Genomic DNA, 12,086 nt, shown 5'->3' with positions numbered 1-12,086 from the left:
GAAAAAAAAAAAAAAGACAGTAAAAGACAGTAGGGAAAACAGAGCGATTCCCCACATTCATCAACTTACGCCGTTTTTGAACCGTATCCTCTAAAGTCGATGGCCGCCGACACGGCCACCACCAGCCCGGGCACGGAGTAGCCGCAGAGGTAAAAGTACTTCCTCCTGGAGTTGCGTCCCTCGAACACCTCCCTCTGCAGAAGGTACAGCTCCACTGCCTCCAGGCACAACCAGCAGAACACAGACAGCAGCGAAAAGTGCAGCAGGCCGGCGGTGATGGAGCAGAGGACCTGAAAACGGGAGTGCAAAATGAGCAACCACAAAAAAAAAATAAATAAAAATTCAAGATGATTTGTCTGATATCAAAGTACTGACCGTGTACTTGGTCTTGTTGGCGCCGATAAGGAAGATGAGCTCCGTGATGAGCAGGTTGGCCCACAGGTTGCAGTGGATGGTGCTGTGGTCAGTGTGCCACGGCGCCCCCTGGCAGCAGAGGGTGATAAGGCAGGTAGCCAAACACACAAGAGCGACGGCGATGCCGACCCAGGAAACCACGTAGACCAGAAGCTCCTCCACACCGGCGCCGAACTGAGAAGCAAATGTCACAGCGGGGCGTCGATTGACGTGTGGAAAAACAACAAGAACGAACGAATGCAGAGGCAGAGCGTTGGTGCAGATCCTAAAGCGGATGTGGATGTATTGTGTAGTGTGTGTGCGTGTTGGTGTGTGCGTGTATGTGTGTGTGTGTGTATGTTTGTTACATAACGTCTATTTATGTGAATAAATCACAGCTAATGAAGAGAACATCTTGCAGGGAACACTTAATTTGATTTCATGGCAGGACAAAATATCCTGCTGCATGTCTGCAGCAGCATCCAACGCCTACTCTGCGTCTGATTTCCTCCTTTGCTTAGAGACCACAGTGTCAGTCTGAGCTCTCTGAGTAAGAGGAAGAAATAAGGCAAAATTTGGCACATGGCTACTTAAATCAACAGCAGTGACACGTTTTATAATAAACTGTTCTATAACACATGTAAAAAAATAAATAAATAAATAAAAAAGAACCTGAAGTGCTTTATTAATATTGGCAAACAACAGCTTTTAAGTGTAGAGATCAAACCTAACTCAAATTTAGAGACAAAATTAATTGCCCACACTGGATTGTGTAAAAATAAAACTTTAAATCAGTTCCTCTCTTATTTATGGGCTGTAACGATGCCTACAGCAAGACCAGACCAGACGCGACACTGAATTCATGAGAACGAGACGCTGCGCTTCAGGAACGCCCTCGTTCTGCTTTTTATATATATATATATTGATTTTCCTACAAACTCAACAAACTGATGTCTGATGTTAATCTGCTGCTATTTATTGCTCCAGGTCGGAACCAAATGCAGTCAACTAAACCTTTTAGATCTTTTATTACCACTTCCTGAGGAGGAGCCCAGCTGACGCTGACTGACGCTCATGAGGCAGCAGGCGCCTCAACGAGAAACGTTGTGATGTTTTAGTTGTGCGTTCACGCCAGGAAACTCCAAAGCAGACTTTGTCTTTTTTTTCTCCCGGGTGCAGTTTGCATTCATTTTTATGCTTCTTTTGCAGCAGAACCACAAAACCAAGCAGATGACCGTCGTTCCTCCTGTTGGACGGAAGTGACGGAAAGGCAACAAACGTGGATGTCCTACTTGCTGCATTTCTGCTCTGCACGTTTTTTTTTGTTGTTGTTGTTGTTGTTGCTGTTTTCACAACCGCGGCAACGTTTTAAATGTCAAGAGCGCCTCGTGCGACGCAGGTTTCCCAATGTGATATTTCTCATTTCGGAGTGGCCTCAGCGGATGCTGCTGCGAGCCGAACGAGACGAGGAGCTCCTGACCCACAACGTGCTGCCAGCACTGAGCAGAGTCCGGCGCATCGGGCCTGATTTCAGTTCAGTTGGCGCACGCAGAGGCAGCGTTCCGGAAGTGGAAGCTGCACACCAGGGTTCGTTTGGAGGTTAACCGAAACCACCTCGAACAGCGGGTGTCATTCCGGTTGATTGTCCCACGCCGGGATTCGCTTCAGTGAACGGACAAAAGGTCCAGAACAAGGCGGGAAACGAGCTCTGGTCGGTTTAAAGCGCATCAAAATGTATCAGGTGTGAATAGACCCTTGAAATCACAAAATCTCATACAATGATGTCTTGCTACACCTCTGTTTATTTCACTTGTACAACCTAATAGTAAGAATTTTAGAATGAGCCAACCTTTAAGTACATTTAAACCCCATATCATGAAAAGAAAAACAAGTGGAAGCTATTAACAGACTCGTGTTTGTCGCACCAGCATGCCTGGTGAGGAGGACGCTGAGGGTGCCATGTTGGGGGTCTCCAGGTCACTATGGTAACCATTAGATGTTTTCTTAATGCCTAATGATCGTTTAGGGAAAAGCACCTCATGTCCACTGTTAAGTACATTGGACAGGTTTTGTCTGCCAAAGGCCCTGGGAATCTTACTGCTTGGCAACGTGAACTCTTTCAAACAGTCTCAAGTAAAAATCTGGCGGCTTCTGCCAGAAAACTGAAAGTAATCGCTGGGTCTTTCTGCTGGATGACTTAATCAAAACAAAAATCATTAACCACCAAATCAACCCTCCTTTAATGGCTGTCTGAGTTACACGGCCTAAATCCTCGCTGCTCGTCTCTACCGGAAGCCCAACAAACTCGTCCGTGTCTAAAGCTGTATCCAGCGCTGTCGTGTACAGATGTGCAACTTACGACTGGTTGCTGGTAAGTCATGAGGACCGCGTAGCTGGACAGATGGTTGCACGCACAAGTCGTGTGCGTGTTGTTTGTGTGCAGCAGGCGGCAGCCCTGCGTGGACCACCTGCCGCTCCCAGAAACCCCCGAAGCGTTCCAGAAAGAACAGTTGGGACCAAAGTGATTTTCCAGCTGTGGACGAAAACAAGAATATGGCCAAGTGTCCCGTGAGAGGCTCTGAAGGAAACTCAGGAACCAAACAGGAGGGATTTGCTCTATCTAAATGTTAATGTGGATGCAAACAAACATACCTGGAGATGTCTGAGAGTGAAGATCACGGGCGCCGTGAGGTACACCCGGTTGGTGCCTCTGTGCACCGAGGCAGAGATGACGTGGGAGTTGACCACCAGGCTCCTGCGCCGGGGCTCCTGGCCCTGGGAAAGTCCCAGTCCCAGACGTAAAGTTGAGTTCTGGGTGGTGAGGAAGGGGCCCAGGTTCTTGAAGAGGGAAAGGACCAACTTCACCTGACCTGCAAAAGCAAAGCCCGGGTGGGAAAATCACTTTGTGAAGTTTAAGAGAATTAGGACTGAAACGATTAATCCAATCAATCATGATTAAAACCTCTCCGACTTATGGCCTGTTTCTGGAAATATGGCTGAAAATAACATGCCCAAATGAATTGAATGTATCTCAAGAACTACAGAGTTTATTTTAATAGTTTTGGTATCAAAACAAAGGCAAGACCCTAGAGAATATGTAACAACTCTAAAAACCACCCTGCCGGTTACTGAGGAAAGTAAATTAATATGATACACAGCAGAAATTAAGAAATAAAATCTATTTCCGCCTAAAAAAAACAGTTCAATATATTAAGATTCCTTTCAAAGCAATGCAGATGAAATCCAAAACATGTAGTAAACAACAGTACACAATCTGACCTTTTACTATGCCAAGTTTCATGAAAAAAAAGTTAATCATATGAGTTATAGAGAGGTACTACTTGATAAAAATCTAGGCGGACCTTCCAAATTAGCCATTTTGGCACAATTTGTGCCATTTGAATTTTCTCAGTTTTTTTTTCTGTAGGTTCTGTTTCAATCATTTATTCTTATCATATAATAAATGATTATTTATCATAGATAAGTAATTACATATAATAATTGTTTTTGGGGGTTCCTTTGAAAAATCCACATTGCATTCATTCATAAAAAGAGAAAAAAATAGACAAATTGTAATAATCTGAAAATGGAACAGATTAACTCACAATAACATTTCAAATAGAATTATATAACAATGAAAATGGAAATAGCAATGAAAACTAATTTGTCAAAATGATATGATCACAGTAAAATACTAATATATCTCACAATTACATTACAATAACAATGCGCTCTGCACTCTGCGCGTAAAATCATGCAGTTCTCCATTCAGACGTTCAAAATTACGCTGGGCAGTTTCTCGGGAACCCATTGGCCAATTTTGATGATTGACATGTCTTTCGAACCGTCAGAGCCAATAGAATCCGAGGGCGTTGACATTAATACGGAACCTAAAGCCATTCACCAATTACAGCGAGGAAAACGCATGTGACGTACATTGACGGAGTTCGCCTCTAGATTTTGTATATGGTAGCTAGGAGACGGAAGAGGCTCTGGGCGGAGCCGAAAACAATGTGAGATGGACGCAGGGAAAATGGATTATCGGACCAAGTGGAAATATTTACTCTAATAAGGATTATGACCACGAAACAGCAAAGATAGGACTGAATTTATGCTTTTAGCTTCGTGAAATTAGCTATTTCTTGTTTTTCTTCTTTAGCTGCTGGTTCAGTGAGTTTTGCACGTAGCGTGGTGACTCTGGTATTGTTGGAAACGGCAGAGCTTCGGCTTTACTCTGATAGATAGTTTGTGGCCATTGGGAATCGTTGCTCTTTCATTGTTGCGTTTTTTACCGGATATGCCTCGTTAGTATCTAATTGCCTTTCTTTTTATCAAGCTGCTTAGTGTTCAAGCTGGGTGTTGTTGAGGTAGAAAATATTGTTTCTATCATTTAGAAGAGCTTTTTCCCGATACGTGGATATGCAATATGCCTATATTGATAAATGTATAGCATGTGTTTTCAATTGATCTTGTTGCAGCAAGCGCCGGGTCCTCTAGCAGGAGGCCTTAATCGATTACTGAAACAATTGCCAACTAATTTGATAATCAATTAATCGTTAACTGGAGTATGCAGACTCAAAAAGAACAACACTCTCAGAGCAGTAATCAAGCCAAAACTGTGCAAAAAATATATGCATTTTGCATTTAAGATGAAAAGAATATCTGGTCTACCCAAAACTTTTACAAAGTGGCATTTTAGCTTCACCTGGTTCAAATTCTGTATCAGAAAAATTGATTTTTAAGCATCGTTTGCTATCCTGTTATTAATCAGTTACTTCAAAAAAATAATCATCAAATCAGCCCAACGCTGTAAGTCAAACAGAAACGGCTGAGCCTTTCATCGTGTTGAAGTTAGGAATATACCTACAGATGCATCATTTGCATCAATAAATTATTTGTTTATTCTTTTAATGTACTTCTAATATTGTATAAAAAAAGGCCTAAATGAAAAATCAGTGCCGATTTTTTGTTCCCGATTAATCGTTAGAACAATTGATAGAATAATCGATTTCTAAAATAATCATTAGAAGGCGTATTTAAAGCAAATACGGATACAGAGACAAGTAATACTTCCACTAACCACCATGAACATTGGTTAATACTGGTTTCTCCCGGTGCCACTGACCGTTGTTGCTGTACTGCTGCAGAGCCTGCGCCGAGATCTGCAGGATGCTGTCGCTGTCATACGAGTGTGGAAATGTCAGGTCCTGTATGTCAGCCTCTGTATTTAGTACATATACTTCCAGATCTGTGAAATGACAAAACAAACAAACAAACAAAACAAAAAAACAAGAATACACATGTTTGTGGATGAGTTCAGGATTCTTCCAAGCTGCATCGGGTGAGAAAAATATGCAGGCAAATGGAGAGTCAACGTGCCGACATTAGGCGCTCTGTCACTGAAACGGCCCTCGTAGAGATTGTTCGCCAGCAGAAACGCTCCCTTCTCGACGGCGTCCAGAAGCAGCGATGCCGAGCGGGACTGGTCAAGGCTGCTCATGTCTGCCCAGGACACCAGGGCTTCAGGACCCAGCAGGTTGTCGGCTATCTGAACCACAGCCTGACAAACACACACACACACACAGAAAGTTTATCTGTCAGTCGGTCAGCTCATCCGTCTGCGCAGAAGAAGAAGAAGTATTCATATTCTTTCTGTCGTGTTATAAACAACAAACTTTAGTGGATTCACATTGATGTTTAGGTGACAGACCTAAACATCAACATGTAAATGGGAAACAGAAGAAAAATTGAAATGCATTTGTCTTTACTTCCAGCGAGCCAACAGTTAACAAAACCGTGTTTTGCTCAGCTGGCTGCAGTTATTCTCTCAGATTATGTTTTAACAAGCTTTTCCCGCTCTTGTCTCATACACGTCTCAGCATGTTACGACTTACTCTTCCCATTAACAGATGATTGAACACCGGCTTTGTGCTTAAAAGATCATTTCATGTCCTATCCAAGGTTTAACTTCTCCACAGCTCGATCTGTGACCCGCCTGCCGCGTTGCCTGGTCTGGCAGGATGCTGTTTATTCTCAAATAAACCTCCACAGAACAGCTGGATTTCAATTCAGTTAAAAAATACTCAGGGCTGCCCGTGACGGTCTTGGTTTCATGAAGGATCCGTCTTTGCACCAGCATCTCCAGTGGTTCCAACAGAAAAGAACCAGCTTAATGTACAAGGGTGTGGAGCCTTTTTAGGTCTCCAGCTCAAAAGTGATCCGCCAGCTCGGCTTCCTGACCCTGTCTGATACGTTTGATGACTCCAGAGTCATCTGAATGTTTCTGCAGATGACAGAAGTTGGATTGTGCTGGAGGTCTGTGAGTTAAAAGGGCTGGTGAGAGGTCAGGACCCTGCGGTGCTCCGCCTGGTCGGACACTCAGTCCGTCAGTCTCACGAACTACGTCAAACTGAAGTTACTAGCAAAGTGATGTTCGAAGCCGTCTGACAATATATTTAGGGTAATCAGACTAAAATTGACGTTTGTGACAGCGACTTGACAAATACCTATACCTCCATTCATCACTCATCGGTCTCACCTGAACATACGCTTTGCACGTTCGCTCTCTCTTCTGCAGCTGAAAGCAGAAAAAAAAAATTACAAGAACAATTAAACCCGCAATCGCTGACATTTCCCATCTCATTTCCACTAAAGGTCGCCCACGTTATAAATTTACCTTGTTGTAATTGCGTGCGGCTGACTCTTTGTTGGCTGGTCGCAGGGCCTGCAGCTGAGAGTCCAGGATGTCCAAGAGCTGCTCGATTAGCCGGACCGACATGCTGATGTCGCCGGCATAGATTCGGCCCCGGGTCAGGTTGACCAGCTCCCCGGCGATGTTGGCCGCGTTTTCGCCGCTCTTGATCTGGACGGAAGTCAGGAGATGTTTGTGATGTCAAATGTTTTGACATTTAAAAGACAGAGAGAAGGATAGAGAGAGAGAGGAAGAGAGAGAGCTGCGGGGCATTTGCTCGGCGCATGTTTGTGTGTCTTTGCTCTCATCAGGGTGTGTGTGTTTGTGTGTGTGTGTGTGCGTGTGTGTGTGTGTGTGTGTGAGCGAGGCACCGACCTTCTGAGCGATTTGGCTGACCCAGGGAGAGGTGCAGTTGGAAAGGTCAGGCCCTCGGGAGTTCCAGCCCACCGGAGACGACATGCACTGATAGGAGGCGATTCCTGCGGCGGCAGAAAGGGGGAGACAAAGTCAAGAAAAACAGAAAGCAAAAAAAAAACACACAAACACCAAACCCACATCTTCTCCTGTTTTCAAACTGGAACTCAATACATGTTAATAATAATAATAATAATAATAATAATAATAATAATAATACACAATGAATTAAATTGTTTCTGCATTCAATTTGAGATAATATGAGCCTGAACAACAAACAGAAACATTTTTAAATGTCTCCTGATCTGAGCCCACTGCCTGGATAAAAGTGTTTGATCTCTTGATTAACTACAAGAGCAGAAACCAGTGAGAAGCTGAAGGACAAGATCTGGACCGAATCCGGCTCCTGTGGCAAAGCAGCTGAACTTCCACCCCCTCTGGACTGGGATCAGACAGATTCCCAGTGTTAAAAGCAGAAGTTAGCGATTTGTATTTCCATCCTGGATGCTGTTTCGCTTTCCAAGCGGAACTATAATAATGGAAACGAGACTCATAAAAAGGATTTGAAGGAAAACGTAGCTTATACCTGTGATAATATAAATTACTGGGACGAGAGCAGGGCTGTAGCAACAATTATTTTAGATATCAGTTCATTTATTGATTGTTCTGACGATTAATCAAATGATATGATTCAAAATCGGGCACGTTTTGCAGATTTTTCATTTAAGTGTTTATATTTTATATTAGAAATATGTCGAAAATAAGCAACTGGATTCCTGCTTTAAATAGGAAAGTACAACAACACGTCCTTCCTGTGGCGTGAACGCGATCATTCATAAGAAATGTTGAAAAATCTTTCCAACATCACCGTGTAAAAAGTGGAAAGGCCACAGAAAACAAGGTGAAAACAGGATGTATCGACTTAACATCAATACATTGATCACTTTTAGATTAAACGGTTAATAATGGACAGCAAAAGGTGCTTAATGCTAATTGTACATATCTTTTGTACAGTTATAATCACTGTGTGTTGTTCTTTCAACATGTTGTCTTTTTTGAGTCTGCATTCTCTAGTTAATGACTAATTGATCACTAAAATAGTTGATAATTATCCCAGTAATCAATTCATCGTGATTAACTGGAATAATCATTTTAGTCCTAGACGTGAGTTTGAATTGTTGACGTTATATTTAGAGTTTTGTAGTTCTAATTAGATTTACACATTTAGACTTTGTTGCCTTGAGAATAAATTATGAAACAAAACAACAAAGTTCAGCGTAAAACTGTGAATCCAGCCAGATATATATTACATAAATACATTAAAACATCAGTTCATGGCCAGTCACACATTTCCTGCAAATTAGGTGAGACAGCAGATCCACCTGGTTGGAGTTAAAAGATAAAATAAGGTGATGCCGTTCCAGTATAATCGTCAACTCTGTGCTAAATCCATGCTGAAGCGATTTGACATGATTATCGAGGCAAAATGCACCGCAGGATTATCAACATAATCTGCATCCCGGCGTCTCCTCAGAGGGAGGGAGGGATGGAGAGGCAGCTGCTCAGCGACAGGAAGAATCGCCAAATACGGCGTCTCTGCACTCTGAAACTCCTCTCTCGTTTTTTTTTTTTCCCCGTCTCGTCCGAGTTCAAAGAGAGGACACCTGACTGCGTTTCAAAAGGAAATGGGATACACTCACACACACACTCACACTAAGACACACTCCACACCTACCCAGAGACCCCTTAGGACAGGGCCGCTCCACCGTCTCTCCCTTCAGAGTCGGAGGCCACTGAACTCCTCGTGCAACGCGGCCCTCGCACCCGCCCACCTGACCGGGCCCGCCGGGGGCCAGGGGGACCCGCAGCGGAGGCCGCGGGGTCAGCGGGACCATGGCCGTGATCGGACCCCTGTTGATGACGCCGATGGGGTGCGAGGCCGACGGGCGCACCGGCGTGAGAGCGACTGTCGCCGTGTAGGAGCGCACAGTGGTCATCAGAGAGGACAGGGGACCTGCAGGGACAGAGACGACACGCCTGTGTCCTGACCTGACACTCTGATGTGTTCATGTTCCCTGACAGTTTTCACATTTTGTTACGTCACGTCCGCAAAACTCAGTTTACGTCGTTGATATTTTCCACATAGAAGACAGACGACACAAGGGATGAAAAAAGTTTTTCAGAGATGGAAATATTTGAGAAAACAGCTAAAAAATAAATAAAAAAAAAAGGTCTGCTACGCGTTGGTGTTTGTATTTATATCCAACTTTTACTGAGTCATTATGAGGTGGCTTGTCATGGTCAAGAAATTCCCAGAAATGGTTGAGGTAATCAATCAATGAGGTAATCAGTGTTGCTGCTGTTTGGCATTTTGATAATGCCAACATTTGCTCTCTGAAAGAACCATAGAGGGAGCAAACATTCAAACTGTTTAAATAAAAAAAATAAAATAATAAAATAAACAAAACAACCAAAAACAATAAATTTAACTGAACAAAAAAAAACATACACAACTCAAACCATAAATGAAACAGAAAATGAAGTCTGTGAATAAAATTGCCCTTTAAAAAAATGTTAATCATCAGAATGGAAATGATTGCGCTAATTTAAATTTATCTTCCAGCTACTGATTTATTGCTTATTTATGGGGGAAAACGACAAGATATTTTTTCCCCCCACATTTTTATTTATGCAATAATTCAGCTTCAGTTAGAAACGGATTAAATGCCATTAATCAGTGGGATTTAAATCTGGGCTTTGACTGAGCCACACCAATACGCTTCTTGATCTAAACCACCGTCTGACCAGAGCGCCGCCTCCCTCACGGTCAGCACGTCTCCTGTAGGGACTCTGGCAAAGCGCAGCCCGTTGAGCTTCATTTTGTTTAGGGGTATCAGAGTAATGGAGGATGGATATGACTAAGAAAATGAAGTCATATTTTTACTGAAGTGAAAATAAAAGAGCAATATATTCTCTCCTCTCCATGAGTTCCTCCTGTTGGCCCAGATCCAAATAAAACACACTGAAGTTCGAGGCGATGCCTCTGAAAATGTGAAAAGGTTTTAAAAAATGTTTCCCCAAGCATATTTGCATGTGTCCTATAACATAATTTGTTGCTTCCTCACCTTTAGTTGGCGGTGGCGGTGTGAAACTCAGAGGGTAGCGCAGCATGTAGTAGTTGTTCCACACGTACAGCTGGTTGTCTCTGGGGTTGTAGTCGATGGAGGAGATGTACTGGTACGGGTTGGGGAACGGTATCTGGACGGGCAGCTCCTGACCCCGGCTGGTGTCGTAGGCGTACACCACCATGTTGCTGTTGGCGCGGCTGTCCGCCTGGCCCTCGTCGTCCTGGAAGACGGAGCGCACCGCGTAGAGGACGCCGCAGGCCATGAAGGCGTTGCTGGCGCCGCGCTTGTCGAAGCCCGTGGCCCAGGTGCCCTCGAAGCGCAGCGTGTACGGGTTCACCTGGAATAAAACCCAGTGGCACTTCAGCTGCTTTTCTTCTCGCTCCGCTTCTGCTATCGATCCGTGTTCGGTCCTCCTACCTGGCTGACCACGATGCGTCCATTATTGGCTTCTGTGGAGTAGATGACCCAGAGCCCGTTCTCGTCCACCGCCAGATCGATGTCCGACTTTCCTCCCCAGCGGTAAGGAGAGGTGTCGTGGTAATTGGCGTTGACAACCACCGCCTCGCCGCTCTTGATGCGAGTGCGCAGGTCGTATTTGACCAGATTGCGAGTCCGCTCCTTGTTGTAAAACACAGCTCCGTCGTACACCACAAAACCCGTGCCGTCCACACGACTCGGCAACCTGGGACAGAGGAAGAGGACAGATAATATCCATTTGATTTGGCATGTGGGCAAACTGTAAACTAGGTAATATAGCTGACTTTTATAACCATTTCCAGGCCGAAATGATACATCTACGACATCGATTTTCCTTTATTAACAGGTTTTTCATACTGAGATGCTTGTAACTATGCCACATAAGAGAAATTTAAAAGTTTACCAGTGGTGGCACGCTTTTTAATTTGAAAAATATATGTTATTTATTCATTTTTAGTCAAACTGTCTTGTTTTTATGACGGAGGCTAAGAAAAATAGGGCAGAATATAAGAATAAAGTCATAGTGTTACGAGAATAAAGTCGCACAACAGTAAGTAGAAATAATAGGAGAATATAGTATAATAATACAAGAAAAAAAGACTTAATAATGCAAAAATTAAGTCACAATGTTACCAAGATAAAGTCAGAATAGTCCGAGATGAAGTTGCACGACAAAAAGCCATAATAAAAATAAAATCATAACATTGTGACAATAATGTTATAAAATTAGGAGAGATGCAAAATTACAAAGAAACAAGTAAAATCATGAGAAAAAAGATCTGAAGACCGACTCGCCTAGTCGAAATGGACTCATTTTATGAGAATAAAGTTCTAATAAAAGTCATATCACACACACACACACACACACACACACCTGTGTTGTACAATGGTGAGGCAATGACATTTTTCCACTCTGGTGGACAAAATAAATGTTCAGCTTCTATTCTATTCTATTCTATTCTATTCTATTCTATTCTATTCTA

At 43.3% G+C, this 12,086-nt stretch overlaps 1 protein-coding gene across 5 annotated transcripts in view; it reads right to left on the bottom strand.

The window, feature by feature from the left end:
• The window catches only part of LOC106945978 (adhesion G protein-coupled receptor L1), a 54,826-nt gene that overhangs the window by 8,258 nt on the left and 34,482 nt on the right, over positions 1-12,086 (bottom strand). For all 5 annotated transcript variants that reach the window (XM_015030007.1, XM_015030008.1, XM_015030009.1 and 2 more), the window contains 12 exons: positions 11,044-11,308; positions 10,624-10,963; positions 9,234-9,512; positions 7,460-7,563; positions 7,070-7,255; positions 6,932-6,970; positions 5,773-5,953; positions 5,519-5,641; positions 3,046-3,263; positions 2,753-2,926; positions 376-588; positions 70-290 (listed from right to left, as the gene is read on the bottom strand). In XM_015030007.1, the coding sequence (XP_014885493.1) occupies positions 70-290; positions 376-588; positions 2,753-2,926; positions 3,046-3,263; positions 5,519-5,641; positions 5,773-5,953; positions 6,932-6,970; positions 7,070-7,255; positions 7,460-7,563; positions 9,234-9,512; positions 10,624-10,963; positions 11,044-11,308 (2,343 nt within the window). The remainder of the gene's footprint in view (positions 1-69; positions 291-375; positions 589-2,752; positions 2,927-3,045; positions 3,264-5,518; positions 5,642-5,772; positions 5,954-6,931; positions 6,971-7,069; positions 7,256-7,459; positions 7,564-9,233; positions 9,513-10,623; positions 10,964-11,043; positions 11,309-12,086) is intronic.

This window comes from Poecilia latipinna, unplaced genomic scaffold (assembly GCF_001443285.1).
Source record: "Poecilia latipinna isolate Pla-1442-1.1 unplaced genomic scaffold, P_latipinna-1.0 Scaffold169, whole genome shotgun sequence".
NCBI classification, from domain to species: domain Eukaryota; kingdom Metazoa; phylum Chordata; class Actinopteri; order Cyprinodontiformes; family Poeciliidae; genus Poecilia; species Poecilia latipinna.
The sequence above is the reverse complement of the archived record's forward strand: the minus strand, read 5'-3'. Positions and strand labels throughout refer to the sequence as shown.